This window comes from Delphinus delphis, chromosome 6, assembly GCF_949987515.2.
Source record: "Delphinus delphis chromosome 6, mDelDel1.2, whole genome shotgun sequence".
In the NCBI taxonomy this organism is placed as follows: Eukaryota; Metazoa; Chordata; class Mammalia; order Artiodactyla; family Delphinidae; genus Delphinus; species Delphinus delphis.
The window spans coordinates 25,765,371-25,790,214 of NC_082688.1; the positions used below are offsets into that span (position 1 = coordinate 25,765,371).

The window sequence follows — 24,844 nt, forward strand, 5'->3', positions numbered from 1 at the left end:
TCCGCCTTCCAACACAGAGGTATATGTGGGTTTGATCCCTGGGGATGTGGGTTTGATCCCTGGTTGGGGGATGTGGGTTCGATCCCTGGTCGGGGAACTAAGATCCCACAGGCCGCAGGGCAACTAAGCCCGCATGATGCAACTACTGATCTCACGCACCACAACTAGAGAGAAGCCCACGCGCTGCAACAAAGAGCCTGCACGCCGCAATGAAAGATTCTACATGCCGCAACTAAGACCCAACACAGCCAAAAATAAATAAATATTAAAAAAAAAAAAGTCTTGTACTTATCTTCTAGGTTAGGAGGTGCTGTGAAAGGAACAATGACCTCATTTAGATTTGCCTTTTAGAAACTCCACTGTGGCAGAGAATAGAACAGCTAAAAGAGGGTAACAGAAGAGCATCAGTAAGGTAAGGACATGAACCAAGGCAATTAAGTGGCAGTAGAAACAAATATTCCGGAGACTTTAGGAAGGAGGATCAATAGGACTCCTGGCCTCACTGGGCCAAGAGAGGCAGAGGGTCAAGGTTGATGCCAATACTTTGGTAGAGAGTGGAAGATGATGCAAGCAAGAAGGGAACAAAGGAGAAGAATCAGATGGGGGAATTAAAAATGAATAAATTTAGAACCTAAGGAGTTTGTGGAGGTTATAGGTTTTCCAGCTGGCAGCTTAAAGAATGAGTCTGGGAAGTCAGAGGGAGATATGTACTAGAGTTTTAATTTTGAGAACGCTTGTAGTACAGTTAACCCTTGGACAATATGGGTGTGAACTGCATAGATCCACTAATAATCAGATTAAGTCTATTCCTAGTACACTACTACATGATCCATAGTTGGTTGACTCTGCAGATGCAGAACCGTGGATACAGAGGCCTGACTGTAAAGTTATAGATGGATTTTTGACTACATGGGGTTGGCGCCCCTAACCCCTGTGTTGTTCAAGTGTCAACTGTATATGGGTGGTATTTGCCATTCCCATGTCTGAACTTTGAACTATGACCTAGAGCAGAACCAAAGAAAACTCATACATTTAAAAGCCAGGTGAGATAGAAAGAATTAACCAGAAAGCCTGAGAAGGAATAGTCAGAGGTACGGTTCAAGAAAAGAGTGGTGTCACAGAAGTCAAAGAAGAAATATTTAAAGAAGCAAGGTATCAACACAAAGACTGGATAAATTAAAGATGAAAGAGTAAAGGGGTCTCGAGACCATACAGTTGAGAACTGCTGTTCTAAGAGATGCAAGGTGTAAAAGGTAAGACACCACCACCAGAGACTAGAGCAGGAGCAGCTAGAGCTGTGGACTCCTGGGCTTCCGCCCAGCAGCATCAGTGCATTCCAGCTGAAGCAGCAACAGCAACAGCCACAGCCTCCGACAGCAGCAGGGGCACGTGCTAGCTGGTTTCAGCTCTGAGGGTACAGAGCCCTTTACTCATCTCTGGGTAATCTTGAGCTGTTTCAGCACCTCTGTAACAATCTCCTAAGATTAAGCCTTTTCCTGTTTGAAATAGAGTGATTTCTGTTTTCCTGATTGTTGGATACTAACTCATATGAAGCAGAGTAATCCCAGAGAACAGTCTCTCAAAGATAGGAATGTGGGTTTGGTACATCCAGGTGATCTTAAGTTGATTAAACAACTATTTTGCCCCTATGTGCTATGGGAAATCAGCCAGCCATTTTCCATGGCAATGAGGGCACCATGGAGTTCAAGTTCAATTAGGTCAGAGGGCCAATCCCATATCTTGTGAGGTACTACTGCTGTTGGAACCTTGCTGCTGTAGCAGCTAAACAAGGAATCCAGAAGCCCATACTCTACTGAAGCTGCCATTCCCACCTGTTCCCAGCCTTCTACCTCCCTACCATTTCATGTAGTACAGAAGAGTACCAAAGGGAAGGAATGGGGTTGCCACCCAACAGACCAATAATGAGTACTTATAGCAGGCACTGTACCAGGTATAGTTACAGTGGGAAAATGGGCAAAAAACCCCAAATTGATTTTGACAGATTAGATGTGAAGGGAAGGATGGAAAGACATTATTCAACAGGTAAAACTGAAAGTCGGGATAAAAAGGCACTTTCACTGCAAGTACAATACAAGCAACAAGATGCAGATGGGGACCTATAAGGCTACAAGGTGGAATGAAGGCTGGAGGTGAATAAAGATGAAATGTGAGACAGATTTAGTAACATCTTATACTCATTTCAAAGATACTTTGTAATAAACCTGTACACAGATCAAACTTTGTTAAAACCTCATTTAAAACCCACATTTGGAAAATGGAAAACTATCTGCTTTAAGGCAAGAAGTATGCTTAACTCTAACAATACAATTTAAAGGATTCAATATATAATACATTAACTTACAAAAGTCTTCAGTAACATCAACTGAATTATCTAAATCATTTAGCCACTTGATTGTAAGCAACCATGAAAATGAACATTTTCGTGATCTAGAAAAATGAAACTTAAACCTCCTCCCTGTCTCTTACAAGGTAATTTACAATGTAGATACTTACCAAGTGCACTTGTTGCATCTTCAAAAAGGTTTGACCGAGAAGAATCACCTGATGTACTGTAAAATGTTTTTAGAAAATCATGTATCAGAAAGTATGTAAAATCTACCTTAAAGTTTAGTAGCTATCCAATTTGTAGAGATTCTTTGATTTTAATTGAATGTAGAAGTCTGCCTACAGTGTTCAAAAAGGCTTCCAGATTAAACCCCAAAGCTTTATCCATAACATTTACGGCATGGGAAGAATTTTCAATTTTAATACTCATTCTGTTCTGCAAATCCATCATTTAAAATGTCCAAAGATATAAAAGAACATCCTTACAGAGAGCTTACCATTGAAGGAATACAAAAAAGATAACATACAACTAATTCCGTGAAAGAATTTACAAGAAAAATTAAATAATCTATAAGTCAAGTCACAGTAAAAGAAATATCAAAAGCTGTATATGATAAACAGCACATGCAGAAACTGCATTAGGCTGGAAAGGCCTGGGAAGTCTTTACATAGTAGAATTTCATTAGGTCTTATAGTTAAGTTCTGAACACAGAAACTGCAAGAAAGCCTTCAGGTCAAGGAACGCAGCATAAACAAAAAGATGCAGAGGGAGGATAGACCCAAGCTGTAACCAAGTTTTAAGCCAGTTTAGAAGGACTAAGTTTTGTTAGGCAATTGCAGAAGATGAGTCTAGAAAACAAAGAAGACACAAACACAATAATGAAAGACCATAAAGAGAAGGCCAAAGAAAAATAAATTGAGGTTTACAAAAGTGGTAAAGACAGCAGTTAGCAGTTTGGAGTAAAACATACACACAACACAATACACACATATACCTCTGTCCCAATTTTAGAAACAAAACACAGTAGACTTCAGTTCTGAGAAAACCCTACAGCATAGTAAGAGTAACGGAAATACCTAAGTTTGAATTCATAAATTACTTTGTAAGCCTCAGTCAGTTCTTCACCAATACAATGAGGTCAACAATGGTACCCATGTATCCCTATGTGCTGTGGGTAGGGTTACTGCTGGTAAAGTGCTCAGCAAAGTGCCTGGTATCATAACACTCAACATGATTGTTATGATTAAGACAATACTTTGGTATAATTTTTAACATATCTTCATCAACTAGATAGTAAAATTAACATGTAGAAGGCAAAATATCAAAAAGAACTATATACTACAGCTCTATACTATATATATAGGAAAACAAATTCTCCTGCCTTAGACCTGACCTGTGTCTTGTTGTTGTGTGTTTGAACAATTACTGCATGTCAGCAGAACTACAACTGCCTAAATTTTCCCCAGGGGTGCATAGTATTCCATTTAATTGACCAAATCAAACTATAAAGACATTTTTTGTTTGGTTTCCAACCTTTAAATTCTTTCTGTAGTCAAATGTATTAATCATTCCTTTTATGACTTTTTTGGGTTAAGATTATTTTCCCATGCTCTCCTCTAGTTTATGGTTTCACTTTTACATTAAATCTCTATCCATCTAAAATTTATTTTTATGAGTGTAAGATGTGATCCATCTTTTTTTTACCTCCAGAAGGCTAGACATTTATCCTAATAGCATTTTCCCCACAGTGGTCTGCAATTACATTTTTATCTTATATTAAGTCCCTGTATGTATTTTGGTCTGTTTCTAGACTACTATTTCACCAAGCAGTCTTTCTAGTTAAGAGCCATACTAAATTGTAATCATTACCATGCATAATACATTTTACTATCTGGTAGAATTAGACCCCTTTGTTACTGTTCTTTTATAGAACAATTTGTGCTATTTTTGCACATTGTTTTAAAATTTCTTTTTAAACATTACAGATAAGACTGAGATACCGTTTAACCACCATTCAATCTTGATTCTGCCTCAACACTCCTCCCCTCCCCATCCGCAGAGGAAACCACTTTATCAGTTAGTGTGTTGTCCCTCTGCTACTGTTTTTCTACACATTAATATGCCACCCACAGAAAATATGCAATGTTGTTATGTGGCTTTTGTTTGGTTTGTGGTTATTGCCTATACTGTTATGCAATCTGCTATTTTCACTTGATAACAAAGCCTTGAAACCACATTTATTTAATATGCATATACACTGCATACTTTAACTGGCCTGTAGTATTGGATATCAGAGCTCCTCCAACTTTAGGAAGCCCAAGAATTCACCAGGAGAGCTTGTTAAAATACAGATTTCTAGGACCCACGTCCAGAAATTCTTATTTAGAGGTCTAGGGTGGAGCCTAACAATTAATTTCAAACAAACTCCCAGTGATGCCGATGTTGTCTATTCACTACCACACTTGAATAGCACAGTTCTCTAATACAAATAACATGTCGAGTCATGCCCTTACTAATGGATATTTAGGTTGGTTCCAATTTGTCCTCAATTACAAGCAATGCAGTCCTTGTGCACAAGTGCAGTTTCTCTAATGTAGATTATCAACAAGTGGAATTTGCACTGCAATATGTGGTTTTTAAAAGAACAAAACTGACCTAAAAAAACAAGTCCCTAATAATGAAATGTCAGGCCAGGGTGATAAACAAACTTTCTGACACTCCTCAAAATTCATACCAGCGTTATCTCCTGATAATTATCTCACTGAGTTCTGTGCTTTATAAGACACTAAATGTTTTATAGCACAAATGAAGAAACTAAGGCACATTTAAGCAGCTGGTTTTCTGAGCTTCCCTCCCTTCCCTTTCTGTGCTATTCTTCTCTGAGGTGTATAGTTTGGGGAAATAAGAGTATAGGGTTGGGCTTCCCTGGTGGCACAGTGGATAAGAATCCGCCTGCCAATGCAGGGGACATGGGTTTGAGCCCTGGCCTGGGAAGATCCCACATGCCACTGGGCGACTAAGCCCGTGCGCCACAACTACTGAGTCTGCACTCTAGAGCCCGTGAGCCACAACTACTGAGCCCACGTGCCACAACTACTGAAGCCCACACGCCTAGAGCCTGTGCTCCGCAACAACAGAAGCCACCGCAATGAGAAGCTCACACGCTGCAACAAAGAGTAGTCCCCGCTCACCGCAACTAGAGAAAGCCACACACAGCAACAAAGAGCCAAAAGCAGCCAAAAATAAATAAATAGATAAATAAATTTATATTTTTTAAAAAAAGAGTAAAAGGTTGGTGTACAAAGCCCAAGTAAGTAGGCAACTCTGGAGTCTGCTTTTCTGACCATCAACTCCTTTATGTAATCTCTATGGGTCTGAAAAGATAATCCTGACTCTTGAGAACAGATGAATAAAACTGTACCCCCAAGAAGAAATAAAAAGAATAGAGATAATAAAGAAACTTGAATTGATGATATTAGCACATTAAAATGGATTGATCAATTTGGGAATTCTTACACTATGGAGCTTTTTAAAAGGAGCTTAAAGCAATTAAGAAAATATGATATACTGTACCAACTCAAGACATATTTAATTAAGTTTACAATGTTTAAATGATTTGGAAAACCAATTTGTGAAATTTATAAGTTCCCTCCCATACACAGAAAAGATGTAACAGCCTTTAGATGCAATAGCATAGGCCGACTCTGGGTTGTCTCCCACTAGTTAAGGGTGATTGTATGCAATTCTAGCTGCACATGGGAGAAGTACCAAATTAGGCAACAGTGTTTCAGAATGCCTAAAGCAAAGTACAGCAGGCTGACATAGGGAAAATATTTTACTACCTGAACCTGTGTTCTCTTGGGGAATTAAATCCTTGAAAAGAGGCCCGAAGCAGCAACAAACCAGGTGACTCAAACCCCTCCCAACATGGCTGACTGACTCAAAGAAACGGCACTCAAAGACAAAACACTAAAATGAAAGATGATGAGAAAGAATTCATGACTAAATTCTTTCTCATCATTGTATTTATCACAGACATCCTTCTATGTCAGTGTTTCCAAATGCTGCATAGTTTTCCATTGTGACTGGTCCTGATTCCAGGACGCTACTGCCACTGAGGTCCTGAGTTGCACCAAAGTCACAAAATACAAACCGCTTGCTTCAGTGCCAATACATACTGGACACAAAGCAACTCAGGCTCTCAGATAAAGAAGAGATTCCCGTGTATGATTTCCAGCCAAGAGAACTGAAGCATTGTTTTGGTTATTTTATTTATCATTGGGGAAAAAAACCTTTGTCACAAACTACTCAATAATCCTAACTGCCAACTTCCCACAAGAACTTTTTTTTGCTCCCCAAATATCCCAGCACTTTTTCTTCTGTTCTAAAGATCTACATAGGCAAAAACTTAAATTTCTATACAACTTCACAAAGATGTAGATACTTACTCAGCACATACTGTGTGCCATGTGCTATATCATATCTTTTACTTATTTCATTTAATCCTTATAACAACTCTATGAGATAGGTCCTGCTGTCATCCACATTTTGCAGATGAGGAAAAATCCAAAGACGTTAATTTCTTTTCTAAGGTTAAGACCTAACAAATGTTAGACCCAAACACAATACTACGTAGCAACTGGAAAAATTTACTGACATGGAAGGATGTTTATGATAGATGTGACAATAGTCAAAGAATATAGGTCAAATATAATAATGATTGGGGGACAAATGTCAAGTTATTTATAATGTGTCAAGCTATAATATACTGTCAGATTATTTTATAATTCTTCTTCTTTTTGGTCATTTGTATTTCCTAACTTTTCTACACAAAATGAATAATGACTGACCCCTTTCCCTTCACCCTGGGAGAAAAAAAACAATGCAGAGTATACAAATTCAGATTACCGAACAGACACAAGCATACTGCTGTAGTCAGGGTTCAAAGTTTAGAAAAAGTTTAACATAGTAGATAGAAAGTTAGTTTGATCAAAACAATAATCAAAATAAATACATTCGTAAGTCACTGTTATAAACATATTCCTATACAATTTCCTAGAATCCAGTTCTTACCTGTCAGTTGATGTTGGGCTAGCAGCCACTGGTGTTTCTGCTGGCTTTTCTGCAGGTTTCTCTTGTTTCGTTGCACTAGCAGGTGCAGGTTCAGAAGACGCTGTCGTTGATGCTGGAGTGACAGATGCAGGTGTGGGAGCGGGAGCGGGAGCCAAAGTGGGGGCAGGGGTTGGGGCCTGAACCACAGTTGGTGCTGTGGAGGAACTAACTGTGGTAGTGGTGGCAGAATTTGATTGCTGAGTTGTAGCTGGTGCTGGTGTTGTCACTGCTTTGGGCTAAACACATTACAAATCAAAATAATGCATTATGATAAAACACTGCATTATTACCTGATCTCTGGATGCTACAAACATAACACTAATACAAGTTTGTAACTTGAAAATAATTTTGTAAGGTGACATAATGAGTGATCAATAGCGGCAATCTGAATCACTATTTATGTTATTCTTTCAAAGCTGATGAGAGCATATACATTAACTATCAACTTCCATTAGCTTTAGCCAACGGTTTCAGTCTTCGGATCATTATGAAAAAGAACCAAAAGAAGCAAATATTTTAAAATGTACAGAATGTGTATCCAGAAAAAGAACCACATAATTCCCCCCCAAAACTTCACAATTAAAGTTTCTTGGTTACAACTTCAAAGTATTTATCGTCATTTGAAAGCAACAAAAATAACTTTCTTGAAATGAAAGTATAAACAGAAGTATGATTAATGAACATGCCAGAAAGTCTACTGTATTTTAGAGGAGGGAAGAAAATCCCAATATTGACTACAAGCCAATAGGTGTAAGTACAAAGAGATTAACATAACTTTTGAGATGTATATACAGTTAAACCGACAAATAAAGGCCAAATAAAGTTATAACCGCATGCTCAGCACTTTCTGAACTAGAATCAGAGCCATAAACATTCCCACCAAGCAAAAAAGCAATTACATATGGGTAAAAATCATATTATGAGTTTTATTCTTCTCCAGCCTATCAATACTCACTACCTGCTTAGCTCATAACTTACCTAAGGTGAAAAGGTAACTGATTTGATGGAAGATGAGATTAAAATTCAACATAATTTGCCCCAAGTATAAATCAACAAACTGTAAATGCAATGAGTGGATTTGTGCCTTGTTCTATTTGAGCTAGTATAGAGTGTACTGGAAAAAAGTGCCTTGTGCAAGGTAGGGGGATGGGACTTACCTATCCTGCTTAACTCTTAGTTATGTTCTAAATAGTCAACGTTACTATAATAATAAAGGAAATAAGACCATAACAAATACATACCCAAATATGTGGCTACCACATTTTCCACTATGTACTATGTATGATAAAACTAAACAAGGGAATACTATTCAGCCTTAAAAAGGACAGAAATTCTGGCACATGCTACAATGCGGATGAACCCTGAAGACATTATACTAAGGGTAATAAACAGGTCACAAAAGGACAAATACTGTATGATTCCACTTATACGAGGTACGAAAAGTAGTCAAGTTCATAGAAAGGAGAACAGTGGTGTCAGGGGCTGGGGGGCAGGGGAAATGGGTAGTTACTGTTTAACAGGTACAGTTTCAGTTTGGGAAAATGAAAAAAGGTTTAGAAACAGATGGTGGTGATGGCTACACAACAATGTGAATACGTTTAATGCCAATGAACCAAACACTTAAAAATGGTTAAATCTGTAAATTTTGTGTTGTGTACCACAGTTTTTGAAAAAACTAGATGAGGCAAAGTTTCCTCATATGATTCTGTTCCTGTGTATTTAAAGTTTAACATTTAATAAGTGCTTAAATATAGCAAAATCAATATGGTTCTTAATAGATTAAAAAAAATTAAGTCCAGTAAATGTAAACTGTTCAGCTGCTTTTCATTTCTCACTACAAAAGTATTCCATAATTAAAATTTACTTGTTCACTAGGGGCAAGACGGGAATAAAGACACAGACCTACTAGAGAATGGACTTGAGGATACAGGGAGGGGGAAGGGTAAACTGGGACAAAGTGAGAGAGTGTCATGGACATATATACACTACCAAATGTAAAATAGATTAGCTAGTGGGAAGCAGCCGCACAGCACAGGGAGATCACCTCTGTGCTTTGTGACCACCTAGAGGGGTGAGATAGGGAGGGTGGGCGGGAGGGAGACACAAGAGGGAAGAGATGGGGATATTTGTATATGTATAACTGATTCACTTTGTTATAAAGCAGAAACTAACACACCATTGTAAAGCAATTATACTCCAATAAAGATGTTAAAAAAAATTTACTTGTTCAACTTTGTTTTCTACTGCATATATCAATTACTTTGAGACTTTAAAAGAAACTCACATTTATTCTATCTACAGTCCTTGACAAACTGGTTTCCAATTACCTATTTAAATTTATTTTGGGTGCTACAAGTAACACTACTCTTCTGAGATTATTAGGAGTTTAGAATTTAGGATCATAATTCAGTCCTAAAAGTATCATGAGCACCACCACTCCTCTATTTGTCTTAACTCTCTACTGCATGTTTACGTATCTTTAAACAAGTATATAAATAAAACAAAAGTCCTGAGAGAATCCATATTCATTCTCTGCTTTAGAGAAAAACTTTTGACTTTTATTTCAGTCCAATAAATCACAAAAAAGTTCCTGTTAAAAACCTTCTCACAATAATCATTCCATCGTTCGCTTAGCTGTCTTTTCCCTTTTTTAGTTTCTAAAAATCTATCCCACTGGCTAAGAAATATCACTGAAATTGTTAATCTATATGTCTTTTTGGCCCTGAAGTATTTGTTAGGTCTAGTACATCAATTAGCAAGTCCTTTTAAGGCACTCTTATTAAAAACTACAAAATGAGAAACACTTATTCAATTTCTAAGAATCACATTCTCTAATAATTATACAATTAGTGATTTTACTAATCCAACAATACCTAATAATTTTTAACATGACACTTCACATATCAGTTGTTTTGACATATTTAAAATTATGCTCAAACTACAAATATATGAAACTATTAACTTTATAGTTGACTCAAAGCAAACTGTTAAAATCTTTAATAACAATTAAGTGCATGCCACTATGGATGTGTATAAACTGTTTTCACTTGAAAGTGTAAAGCAAGACTTGGGATCATCTTTTTTTTCTTTTTAAACTCACATGCATAAAGATATATACAACGAGGTTGAAACTTACTTTTGTCACCATAACTACCACGAAGTTTTTCTCATCAATTTTATATTCTTTTAGAGCAGTATCATCATTGAGGATTTTGCCTAGCACATTAAGAAAAAAACATATTACTGAAGGCACCGTAACTTTGTCTTACACTAACTGAGGTTAAAACAATCACCAACATCAATTCTATTAAAACTTTCCCCAAAGAAAAAGATTAACCAGTCAGCCAAGATAAACATAAGTGGATACATGATTAGTTAAGAAGGCATAAATAAGCATTTGACTAAAAGATAGCAAACTCATATACTGTATGTAGATATCTCAATCCCAAACATTTCTTAAAAATTATTACTTATAATAAAAAAGACTTGCTGGGTAAGGAAATATTAACTAGGTCCTGAGAAAGAGGAGATCATTTAGACAAACAAAATTCAATTTTGAGATGCTCAAGGATTCCCCACCCCTTCCCCGGAATAACCTATAATCCCTCGTGATGGAAGAAAAAATGAACGAACTGCCTGCTCCCACAAATACTGGATACCTGCAACACAGAAATGTTCCACTGCTATAAAAATAAGATACTCATAGTGTCCTGATACACAGAAATGGTAAGATAATATAGAACTGAGTAAGGCACACAGACTATGTAAGATTTTAGTCATGCAGAAGGACAAATGAAAGGTCAGGATTCCTTCAGGCTTCCTTTTCCTTGAAATTCGTTTTCCATTTTTAAAAAGTTATTGAATCAAAAGCTGCAAGCATTAAGACAAAAGGGAATAGTGTCTCTACTCAGCATAGGATTGAAAAAACAGGCCAAGACTAGGAAGCAGAAATTCTAGTTTTATGTCTGCCATCAACTACATGCATCTCTTCAGGCTTCTGATTCCTCATCACAGGGCTGGTGTTTCCTCTAAACCACCTCAGTTAAGAAAATACTTTAAAATCTCTATGTAGGAAGAGACAAGAATCCATGGGCAACTCAAGATTCACCTTACCGACATCTACAATGACAGTGCTCAGTATTTCTTCTCAAGAACAAAGAAAAGAATTTTCTCCACAAAATTCACATATCAAGTCTATTTTTAACACACATTTTTCTGGTTACTAGTGAGGCTAGTTAATTTACAATTTCCTATTCATATCCTTTGTTGCTTTTTAATTGGGTCATCCTCTCCTTACTGATTTGTAAGAGCTCTTTATATAATCTGAATATTAATCTTTCTTCTCCTGTCGCTTATTTATAGTGTCTTTTGACATATAAGGTCTTCTGTATTCTTCAATTTTGGTATTTTATTTAAAAAACAGATAAACTGAAATTTAATTTCACAGGAATGATTCCAAGTACATTAATACACATAATCAGTATAAATGGTTTCATTCCAATAGATTAAAAAAGATGCTCAGCTTGATGGGAAAACTGAAGAAACACGTGGACCCCTATCTTGCACCACTCACAAAAATTAACTTGAAATGGATCAAAGACTTAAACATAAGGTCTGACACCATAAAACTCCTGGAAGAAAGTGTAGGGAAGAAAGTCAGAGATTTTGGTCTTGGCAATAATTTTCTGGGCATGATGCCAAAAGCACAAAAAATAAAACAAAAAAAAATGGACAAATGGGACTACACCAAACTCAAAAGCGCTGCACAGCAAGAAACAACAAAATGAAAAGAATTCCACAGAATGGAACAGACTACAGAATGAGAGAAAATTTTTGAAAACCATATATCAGATATGGGGTTAATATCCAAAATACATAAAGAACTCAGTCAACTCAATAACAAAAAACCAAACAATCTGATTAAAAATCATCAGAGTAAACCAACATTTCTCCAAAGAGGACATCGAAATAGTGAACAGACAGATGAAAAGATGCCCAACATCACTAAGCATCAGGGAAATGCAAATCAAAATGAGGTATTACCTCACACCTGTTAGAATAGCTATCATCAAGAAGACAAGAAACAACAGGGGCTGGTGAGGTTGTGGTGAAAAAAGAATACTTATACAGTGTTGGTGGGAATGTAAATTGGTCCAACCACTATGGAGTATATGGAAGTTCCTTAAAAAATTAAAAATAGATCTACCATATGATCCAGCAATTCCACTTTTGGGTATATACCCAAAGAAAATGAAAACAGGATTTTGACAAGACATATGCACTCCCATCTCTACAGCAGCACTATTCACAATAGCTAAGATATGGAAACAATCCAAAATGCCCACCAATGGATGAATGAATAAAAAAGACGTGACCCATATACACAATATCATTCACCCATGAGAAAGAAGATATCTTGCCGTCTGCGACAACATGATGAACCTTGAGAACATTATGCTAAGTATGATATCACTTATATGTGGACTCTAAAAACCTAAACTTATAAAAAAAAAGTATTTTACCTTGGTGGTTACCAAGGGTATGGGGTTTGGGGGGAGATAAGAGTGATGGTGTTTAAGAGTACGAACTTCTAATGAGTAGTAAATAAGCCATAGAGATCTAATGCACAGTATAATGAACACAGACAATAACACTGTACTGCTAACCATGTAATCTGATAAAGATCGTTACACTGGCAATCATATTACAATATATAAGTGTATCAGAGTAACACCCTGTACATCTTATACAATGTCACACAAACTAATTCAATTAAAAAATTTTTAAATTCAAAAAACAAAACAAAACAAATACAGCCAGTTACATAATACTTACAAAAGATAAAACTAATAAGCAAAACTATCTAACATCACTGCATGGAGAAATATATAAAGCAAATGTGAAAAAACAGAGGACTGAATATTAATAACATTCAAATGACGGTTCATTCTCTGCTTTTATTTGTACAATGTTTCTGACAATCAATCTGTATACACTACAGTTTGTAAGATGGCAATTTCTAAAACTAAAGAATGTCACAGTACACAAGAAAATGGCATATTAATTTCAGCATTTAATGCATACCTGCATAAATTAATTTTTGACCTGCTACAGGAAAGGCATCTTTACCCTTTTCAGATTCAATCTTCTCTTTCAGTGCTCTTACCTATAGGAAAAAATTTTTTGATTTTTGAAAAAGTCTAAGCAAATGAAAATCCAGAATCTGAACAAATGATGCAAGATAAAAATTTTATACATACTATCAATGACTCCAAAAACTTCAAAGATCATGTCTTTATAATATTACGTCAAAAAGACCTATTATTAACAACCCATACTACTAGGTAGAAGTATAAACTGTTTTACCATCTGTTCCACGTACACAGTTTTTTAAAAAAAGACTTTATAAGTCTATTCAAAATGAAGGTTTCAAAAGCAGAAAGTTTTGATTCTCACTATAAAGTTTATGGGCTTATTTCTCACAGAGTAAGAAAGTAAAGAAAAGCTCTCTAATCTAAAAGGTCTAAGAAATAAAGTGGTCTTGTCCACAATAATAAAAAAAAGTTAAATGTGAATGTTAAAAGGCAAATTATTCACTTTAAAAGTGGCTAATGTTTCATTATAATCACCTGAGGGAGCTTTACAAAGACCAATTAAAATATAATTTCTGAGGGTGGGTCTGGACATCAATATTTTTGAAAAGCTTTACAGTTGGTTTCAAAGTTCAGCCAAACTTGAGAACCACTGTATTACTTCAATGATCTTGAACAGGTAGCTCAGTTTTTCTCAACATCAGTCTCATCTATAAAGAGGGACTGGAATACATGATCTTTATGGTCTTCCATCCCTAAAATTACATGACCACAGGTTCATTATGAAGTATTGATACTTAGAAAAAGAGTGCAATCAATTTCTGAAGTAGGGTGGCACAGGAGTAGGAAAAAAAAAGGCAAGGAGACATAATGGAACTAAATTTCACTACTTTAAATGACCAAGAATCAAGGGGGAAAATTCCATATCCTTCAGTTCCCAGAACTCTTCTAAAAATTGTCTGGGGCTCCCCTGGTGGTGCAGTGGTTGAGAGTCTGCCTGCCGATGCAGGGGACACAAGTTCGTGCCCCGGTCCGGGAAGATCCCACATGCCACAGAGCGGCTGGGCCCATGAGCCATGGCCGCTGAGCCTGTGCGTCCGGAGCCTGTGCTCCGCAATGGGAGAGGCCACAACAGTGAGAGGCCCGTGTATCACAAAAAAAAAAAAAAAAAAAAAAAAAAAAAAAAAAAAAAAAAAAAAATTGTCTGAATTGATAGCTCTGAGCTTTAAGTGGAAAACTGTCACAATAGGGATACAAAAGGTAGGGTTCCTCCCCAAATCACATTGCTACTCTAAGTAGTAGCTGAAATCCAAAACCAGCTCTTCTGACTCCAAGCTTTAGAGCAGAGTATTTTGCAAATGCCACATAAATCACCCTTGCTATACTGATCTTCCTGAAGTGGGCCAGTAGCATCACTGCTATTCTGATATCCCCAAAGTGGAAATCCATCACAAGAATCTCAACCCGCTATATATATGATTAAGAGTGGGAAAGGAGGACAAACAACAACAAAAAAACCCTCTAGTCATTTTACTACTAAATAACATTGCTTCAAAAAATCAAAACTGTGATTAAAGAATACTAAAACATAACAATGAGAACTCTACATAACAATACCTATATGATGTGGTTAAAAAAGTAATCATAGACTAACACTAAACATGTTTATTATTAAAGAAGGAAAATTAATAAACTAAGCACGCAACTCAAATAGAAATAACAAGACACATAACAAAAGAAAAAATGCAAATAAAAAGTTAAGAGAAATGGTAGAAAATGGTTCTTGTGCCAACAGAAAAATGGACAAATGACAGGGGCAGGCAATTCACAATTATACACCCAATGAAAAGAAAAGCTCAACATCATTAGTAACCAAAAGCACAAATTTTAATGTCAGACATCATTAATCCAATAGACGGTCATACTGGAAAAGAGTGTGTTGAACAATTTTTGGTGATAAGTGTGAAGAGACACACTCAGAACAAGGGTATCAAATGATATAATGTTTTATGGGCAATATGCCAGGACACCTTGACATTTTGGGGGCAGAGGGTGTGTGTGTGTGTGTGTGTGTGTGTGTGTGTGTGTGTGGATTCAAAGCAGCAAAACCACCTTGGGTCATGTGTCAAAAAAAATACGTGAACTTTTGTAGTATTTGAAGTATATCTCAATAAAGATGAAAAAAATACCTTGTAGTAAACAATCCTGTTTACAACGGCATCAAAAAAAAAGAAAAGAAGTGAACCAGACTTTGGAACCAGCTTCCCTGACCTGTCCAAACTTCTGGCATTGTTCCTTAACCTCAACCCAATGATCTTTACTTCCAATCCACTTAAGTCATCTACTCACAGTCATTCAGGACACAGGCTGAATCTCATCATCCCCAAAATGCTCTTTGAAATGGTAAGTGCCAATCTCCTATTCCCACCAGCTCTCTCAGTAACTGTTCACTACACCTGGTCTTGCATCTCATTACAACTTTGGTTCCTTGAGCCTCTACTTTCATTCATTCTGATCTTTACTGCAAGCTCTATTCAGCTTAGACAATAATGCCACTGCTTCTATCACTTTCTTCCTAACATCACAGACTTGTTTGCCTTTCTGTTGCTCCTACCAGGTAAAACTCCACATCTGGACCAGCACAGTTGAATTTATTTGTCAGTACTCAAAATAAAATTTACTTCAACCACTGTGGTGTCATACTCTTCTACCTCACTTATCTAACACATCTCACCTTTAATGTCTAACCAGCTGCCTATCCACATTTATATCCAGTCTTCTAAATGTTACTGGAGAAAAAGAACGACACCCCCAATCCTTCTGTTCCCCTGGTTAGCCCTCTTCTCCCTCCTCCAAGAGGTTGTTTGAAACCTGTACTCTCCTCTAAATCTGATTCCCAACACTCCCCCACAACCCCCTGCAGATGACCATTTTCTACTTCAAGGTACAGAAGACACCACAGGAACTCACACCCTCAAATTTCTGCTACCAAACTGACACATGGTTTTTTGCGTCCAGATCCACCTAATCTCAATCTTCTTCCCTACTAAATGAAAGCTATCCCTCTCTTCAAATCTAATTCCTTTCTCCAGTACCTTGCTAGATTCATTGTTTCCTACTCCCCCACCCCGCCGAGTTGTATTTTCAACCTCTCCCTCAAAGCCACTTCATTTCCATTCACACTTAAACAGACCCAATTCTCTATCATCTTAAAAACACACAAAATCCCCCACAGTCTCCTCCTCCTCTTAGTCTCAAGTAATTTTCAAAAACTTAACTATACATTGTCTTTACTTACTCATAACCCCACACTTATTACTCCAGGGTGCAACACAATGCTGATAAACTGAGGCACAGACTTTGTTCTCATTCTGCAGCTTATTTTCTGCAGTAGTGCTACTCCCACAATTCCATTAAGACTGCCCTCACCAGTACCACTAAATTCAGCAACATCATCATCAGATACTTCTTAGTCCTCCTCTATAGTATTACTTGACCTCTCTGCCACATTTGACAGTACTGACTCATCTCTCCTTTACGCACTGTTTTCCTTTGGCTTCCATAACACCACACTCTTCTGGTTTTCCTCCTATCTCTTTGTTCACTCCTTTTTGAAATCCTCTTCCTTGCCGAGACCTTTAAGTGTTACTTAGGGCTATGCCCAAGACTGCCTTTTCTTCTACACAGACTTCTGGGATAATCCATTTCAACTACTCCTAGTTTTAAGAACCATTCATATGTCATGTGTATCTCTAGCCCAGCTCTCTCCTGACTCTACTTGACACCTTCACTGGATGTCCCATAGGCATCTCAACCATAATGTAATTGCTGAAAGATGGTTTCTAGACTACTCTTTCTAAGTCTTCCCTAACTCAATCAAATTGAGCATACTTTAAAACAGCTATAAAGAAAGGCCTTCTTTCTGGATGTTGCAAAGAAGGAAAAGGTAGCAACTCTGCACATGGTTTCCCTTGGAAAGGTTATGTCCAACAGCTAATGTAGTTATGACTCCTCTGTGCTGAGCCCCGTGCCAATACTTCCAATAAGTCATCTCAACAGGATGGATCTAAAACTGAGCACTATGATCCCAGTAAATAACCAGGCTTCTCCAAGGCTAACAAACAAGAAGCAGGAACTAAACTTTCATTTTGCTGCTTATTTCCCCCTAGATAAAGAATGGGAGTTTACCATTGATTCAACTAGAGACAATGCATGGTTAACACTCAAGAAGTCAAATTTTTTCTAGCCACATACTTCTCTCTTACGAAATTGTGCATTTTAAAAGAAAAATATACTCAACATCTAATACTAAACATAGTTGACGTAGTTTTTATTTTTTCCCCAAAAGGGAGATAATCACGTATGAAAAAGTGCCAACACAAAAGCAGATCAGTTATCCTTTTTCATCCCATTCCCTTGTGAGGTATTTGTCTCTTCCTTCTCCTATATTCCTCACATTAAATCATTTATTCAGTTGTTCCAACTTACCATCTAACTACTTCCCAATGTGAACACTATATTGCATCCCATGGCACTACCCTAGTTCAGGCCAACCACCACTAAAAGTAGTTCTTTCGCGCTTCCCTGGTGGTGCAGTGGTTGAGAGTCCGCCTGCCGATGCAGGGGACACGGGTTCGTGCCCCGGTCCGGGAAGATCCCACATGCCACAGAGTGGCTGGGCCCGTGAGCCATGGCCGCTGAGCCTGTGCGTCCGGAGCCTGTGCTCCGCAACGGGAGAGGCCACAACAGTGAGAGGCCCGCGTACCACAAAAAAAAAAAAAAAAAAAAAAAATTAGTAAGAGGAAATAAGTTTTGGCAATTAAACGATTAGCAAAAGGAAACAGAGACCTAAAGCCAAATATGTTTACAAAAGAATTTCATAGATTTACGCTATGGGCAAAGCTTTTTCCTCTTTGGTTCCTTGGGTGGTATCCTTCCATTTGAGAAACTGGTGCAGGCACCAAGGAGTATTTCCTGAATCTCTTCCACAAAGTTGGTTTCTGCTAATTCTAAAAACAGAATTATGAAGATGTTGGTTGACATCAGTGCAACAGGAAAAATCTCCCCACTGGACCCAAGGAATGAAAAAAATGTGGCACAAGAGTTTTGTTTTTTTTTTTTAACTGAAATAACTAAGACTACAGTATTAATAATATGTGGATAAACAGTAAACAAAGGCAACCAATTCTCAAATTAGGGTTATGATCCAAAAGGCTACTTTTTAAAATATAATTTTAAATACAGAATTAATTTCCCCCCACAGAAACTATGGTATTCAGGCTCCTAAACCTACCTATTTACGCCAATTTAATCTCTTCTATTATAAAATATATCCCTAACAGTATGGTTTCAACAATCAAAACAGACACAGACTTTGAAGACTGAAAAGTAGAAACTCCCAAGTTACTTGTAAATTTTCAAGTTTCTATATAGGCAGAAAATGGATCTAACATACTACAAAGAAGCCACCTACCTCATTCAACCAGAAGTGTGTGGCGGAGAGGGCAGAGGGAGAGACAAATAACAATTTTTATCTACCTGTTGAAGTATCTAGGACCTATTCGTACATATTAGTCATTTGTAGTTGGTCTACTTCCTCTGCTGGAATAGGTATATGTAATGTTAAAGGGTTTATAAAGTTCATTCTATTATAAAATTAGCTCTTTGAGACATTACACAAGGAATGTATTTATCCAAACTTATAGGCAACAGACATGGTGTCCTTCAGCAGGATTCACTGTTCTACAGCAGGCTTAAATTTAGCACATTTCTTTCCAAAGGCAACAGAAATTTTATACATTATCTATCAAATAATCTCAATTTCCAAGCTAAAGCTAGAACACTGCTCTCAACACTGAAATTGCTGATTACATCAAGCTAAGAAAATGAGGATATCTCACTTACACAAACCTTGTTCAAAAAGGACAGTGAAAATACTGATCAAAATAACTGTAAACAGGACTTGTTAAAAAAGAAATTGCATAGATTTCTGATTTCACAATTCACCAAAAATTTTTCAGATCCATAATCTCATCTGATTTTCAGATCAACTCTACGAGGAAGGCAGGTAAAGTATTATTACTCCCATTTTACTCACAAGAAAAGAGATTTAAGTACTATGCTCAAGGGCACAGGGCAACTATAAAGTGGGAGAAAACTCTCCTCTAGTTTAGGAATAGCATGATGTATTTGAAAGAGCAAGATGTTAAAAAAAAAAGCAGACAGACTCAAGAGCTACTCTTAAGTTCTGATGTGAGGAAGAGGGAGAAATGGAGGAGTAGACAAATGTGGAGACAAGGGAGGGTTTTATTAAGACAAGGAAAATGTTTAGATACTCTAGAAATGGAAAAATTGGCCTTCCCTGGTGGCACAGTGGTTGGGAATCTGCCTGCCAATGCAGGGGGACACGGGTTCGAGCCCTGGTCCGGGAGGATCCCACGTGCCACGGAGCAACTAAGCCCGTGCGCCGTAACAGGAGAAGCCACTGCAGTGAGAAGCCCGAGCACCACAGACAAGAGTGGCCCCCTGCTCACCACAGCTAGGGAAAGCCCGCGCAGAGCAGCAAAGAGCCAATGCAGAAATAAATTAAATAAATTTAGAAATGGAAAAATCAATGATTGTAGAAAAGGAGAACTGATGGAGTGATGTCCTTCATAAACGACAAGAGTTTAGGGTGCTGTGTTAAAGTGGGGGGGGATTGGCCTTAGATAGCACCATCCACAATACATAGCTATCTCCACAATAAAAGGAGGCTAGCAGGTAGGGAGTTCCAGTAGGATCTTGTAAAAGTTCTGTCCCGACTGTTTCTATATTTTCAATAAAACCTAAAATCTAGGGTCACTGATTGAAAATAAAGAGAGAAGATGATATGAAATCTGCCTATGACAGTGGAAAAGTGAATAGTGAAATGTATGACTGTCACTACAAGGGCCTGATTACGATTATTGTTCAGGAATTTAAGTGAGACAAGTCAAGGTGCCTATGTGTTCGCCTTCTAGCTGCACAGGTACAGACACAGACTTGAATTTAATCATATTTGGAGTATTTCAAACAAGAATAATGGAGTGAGAGTGGGACCATGTTGTTAAGCACTATCACTAAGCACTCTGTGTACCACATCAAACTCATATAACCATCAAAACAATCCTGTGAGGTTAGTACTTCCATGGCTGTGTTCTCTTTTTACAGATGAGGAAACAGGCACAAAATCGGGTAACTTGCCAAAGGTCACATCACACAGCAAGTACTAAGGCCAGGATTGAAACTTAGGCAGCCTGGCTCAAGAGACATGCTATACCTGACCCTTGCAAGGGAGTGATTATAGTCACTGACTCTATCTTAGCTGGGCACGAGGGGAAGGTCAGTGAAAAGGAGTATGGATGGAATAGACTGTAAGTTTCATTAGCATTGGAATCAGAGGGAAGTTAAAGTGGGATACTAAAAACTGATTACTGTGGATGGGGGGAAGAGCTACAGTTACTGGTTGTGATAAGAGGTGGTTACCAGTCATGAGTCTGAATAACTGAGGTAGAGTAGAAGGAAAGATCAATGGATGAGCGATTAAGGAACAGAAGGTCAGAGTATGGGCAAGAACATCATTCACAGACAGTAAAACTACCAAGGCCATTGCTGTATGACCCCAGGCAAGTTATCAATCATGCTGGTCTCCATTTCTTCTTTTTAAAACATACACTATTACATATTTTCCACAATTCTGGTGCGTGTGTGTGTGTGTGTGTGTGTGTGTGTTTTAAACGATGCCTACCATAGGCTGTGACGCTCAGAATTATTGTGATCATTTTCACATGTTTCCCACTCATTCCTCAATCCACTAAATTCTGGCCCTAACACTCCATGGAGACTACTCACTAGGGTCACTAATGACCTCCAAGTTGCCAAAACCAAAAGTCATGTTTCTTGTTTTTATCTTACTTCTGATTTCTCAAGCAGTAGATACATTTGACCTTTTCTTCCTCTTTGAAACTTTTTTCTTCTCTTGGATTCTTCCTACCTCAAAGGTTGCTCCTTAACTGACCTCTTCAGTACTCAATCTCCACGTGTTATAGCATCCCAGGCTTCAGCCCTAAGCCCCATCCCACTACATTCTCACCAGGGTTCCTCAATTCCAGTAGCAGAGAAGTTAATTACACATAAGGGATAATCTAGGCACTTGGACTCAATTTTGCAAGGCATGGACACTGAAAAAGACTGTGGCAAGATGGTCTCATCCAGTCCAATGGATTGAGGTCAAACATATATGCTGCTTATTGTCATGTCTCTAACTCCAGCCCAAATGTCCCTTTGGGACGGAAATTCATAGCAAATCTCCTTGTCATTTCCACCTGAATGTTTAATAGGCATCTTAAACTTAAGTCTTGAGTTTCCACCCCAACCCCTAAACCTGCCCCTCTCCCATCCCTCCACATCTCAGGAAAGAACACAAGTATTCACACAAGTTATACAACCAAAACCTATGTTTAATCTTTGATTTCTCAATTTTCCCCACTCCAACGCATCAAAAAATTCTCTCAACTCTATCCTCCCAATCATATCTCAAATCCCTCCACCTCTCTTTGTATCTCCACTCCTACTTCCCTGGTCAAAGCCTTGACCTCTTAAGACTGTTGTGCAAGCCTTCTAAATGGTCTTCCTACTATCTATTCTCCATACAGCAAAGTAACCTTTTCAAATCATAAAAGAAATAATTTTTCTCCTCTGCTTAAAAGCCCCCAAAGGCCTCCTATTTTACACTGAAAACCTTCAGTTTATTACAAAGCCCTACAGGCCCTGGCCCCTTGCCTAACTCTAATCCCTTACCTCTCTTCTCCTTTAACTACTAGATCAACAATACAGGCCTTTTTTTGATTCCCAAAACACACTCTTAAAGGTCTTTCCCTACAGAAAACACTCTCCCCATCTCTGAGTGCTTACTATTCAGATCTCAGTTTAAATGTCACCTTATTTAGAAAGGCCTTCTGTGACCAATTTAAAAGTAGCCACCCAGTCATACACTATCAAATTACCTCACCCTATTTCAATTCTCTACATAACTCTTACCACTATCTGTTTTTTAAAATTTGCTTTCGACTAATTTATTCCACTATAATGTACACACCATGACAGCAAGACCTGATATTTTTAGTAAGTATTCAACAAACATTAAATAAATCAACATGCAAACACTGAGGGATCATTGACTTGGCAATTCACCAAAAAATGTATTTAATTCATTCAAAAGATCTTTATTAAATGCCTACTGTGTGCCAAGTATAGAAAGAGCAAAGGTCTGATACAAACCATACCAGGCTTCCCAGGTACTACAGTATTTTGTTTTACCAATATGCCAAGAAACGTTAGTTTTTACCTCTGTGATACAGTGTTTTAATATGTTTACTACTTAATGTTTTAATAATCTAGGGAACTTCCATAATAAGGTACTATCTTCAGCACAACTCTGTTAAAATACAATAAGCCACAATGGGAACAATTTGCTAATAAATGATGGCTAGTAAATCCCATGTACAAGACTAGTACTCAAGTAGTATTTTATAGCATAATCACCATTACACAAATATACCACAAAGTGAGGTTAATTCTTTGCAGATTACTGCATAGCATATTAGATATACTGTCTATAGAAATTAAAACTACTGTATCTTCACAATTCTCTTACCAAAAACTTCCAATGTATACACATAACTTTGATGTCACTTATATAATACAATCATATTTCAGCTTATGCATTTAAAGTCTCACCTGAAACTTACTGTTGGTTTTTTCCCCAGTTATTCTATGAGGAGATGAATTATTATTGTAATAATAAAATCACTGTTTTGTAATGGTTAACACTAAAGGCAGTGCATGGTAATGGTCAAGTAAATGGTACAAAATGGCAAATGAATGTTAAGAAAGTTTCTCTTGTTAAAAAAGAGGCAAGGGAGGACTTTCAACATTCAAACACTAAAGCAAATACAAACACCTTAAAAACAAATCCTCTTGCTTTTTCTACTTTGTGCATCTACTCTATAGCCACTGACGGAGCTAAGACTATGTCGATATGGCTCCCAAGAAGACCCAGACCATGTCTCCCATGTCCCTGTACTCCTCCAGTTCTGCCAGTCAAAGCTCACTGAACATTCACTTGTTGAGCAAATGATTCACTCCCATGATTCCTCTTATCTCTGAGTCCTTTCACTCATTTTCGCTCCTGCTCATCTCAAGCTCACAAGTTTCTATACCGGCCACCTCAAGTTACTTAAGTTCCTTAAGGTTTCTTAGTTCCTTCTAGGTAAAAATAAAACCTTTGAGCAGCCAAAATAGAGGTCTTAGAGACCAAAATCTGTTCATTTTATGTGAATCTCCCTAGAGGTCTCAGTAAAATCCTATTTTTTTCCCTTTATTTTAGATCTATTTCTAATATCCTTGGTTATCTAGCTTTCACAAATTATAAACAGGACACTTACAGCCTCCCTCTATTTATGTAATTTTCATTGCTTCTTTTCTTACTGGAATTTTCTCAAATACTGTATCAAAAATAAATATTTAATTAAAAATCACTATAAAGATGGAATTAAAATAGTTCTAACATTTTTCCCATTTTTAAAATTTAAGTCCATTAAAGTAAAAACCCACAAGTCATTTTAATGTAAATGTTCCAGTATATCCAGATTAAGTGTTTTCATTTCTTGTCCCAGCCTAACAATGTTAGCTTTTATATTTACATAAACAGCAACAAAATTATATTTGGACAAACAGCAATAAAAAGCTAAAGAAGCAACTCTCTGTAACAACTGAGCTTTCTGAAAATATACCTCTAGAAGTATGTTTCATATAACTTAAATCCCCTTGGAAATAAACTGGAAAACAGCAAGTACAGTTAAGAATCTATACAAATACAATATTGGCTCTAAGATAAAGAATGCATAAAATGCCTAAAGAGCTATACAAACTTTATAGAACATAAATAATTCAGTGGAGCTGTAGAAAGTCACTGCATAACTTCAATAAATCCACAGATATTTACCAAAAAAAAAAAAATCCTTTAGGTTTCAATAATCTTGGAATTAATTGTGAATATAAGCTGGTAAAGTTCCTGCAGCACCAACACGTGTCACTACAAAAATCCAAAGTCAATAACATTTTATGAAAAGTTTCGTCTGAAAACATTAAACAGCTGCATTAACTTTCATCCTTTAACTTCCAAGTATACACCAAGCAGTAAAGGAATACTCAGGAAGAATATGATTTTTGTCAGTAATAGCAATCCACAGGGTGTTGTCAATTACTTCTGAGA

General features: G+C 37.2%; 1 protein-coding gene across 2 annotated transcripts in view; it reads right to left on the reverse strand.

The window, feature by feature from the left end:
- The window catches only part of RAD23B (RAD23 homolog B, nucleotide excision repair protein), a 44,032-nt gene that overhangs the window by 16,932 nt on the left and 2,256 nt on the right, over nucleotides 1–24,844 (reverse strand). For both annotated transcript variants that reach the window (XM_060014379.1, XM_060014380.1), the window contains exons 3-6: nucleotides 13,544–13,625; nucleotides 10,596–10,675; nucleotides 7,421–7,695; nucleotides 2,515–2,570 (exon numbers count right to left, since the gene is read on the reverse strand). In XM_060014379.1, coding sequence (XP_059870362.1) covers nucleotides 2,515–2,570; nucleotides 7,421–7,695; nucleotides 10,596–10,675; nucleotides 13,544–13,625 — 493 coding nt within the window. The remainder of the gene's footprint in view (nucleotides 1–2,514; nucleotides 2,571–7,420; nucleotides 7,696–10,595; nucleotides 10,676–13,543; nucleotides 13,626–24,844) is intronic.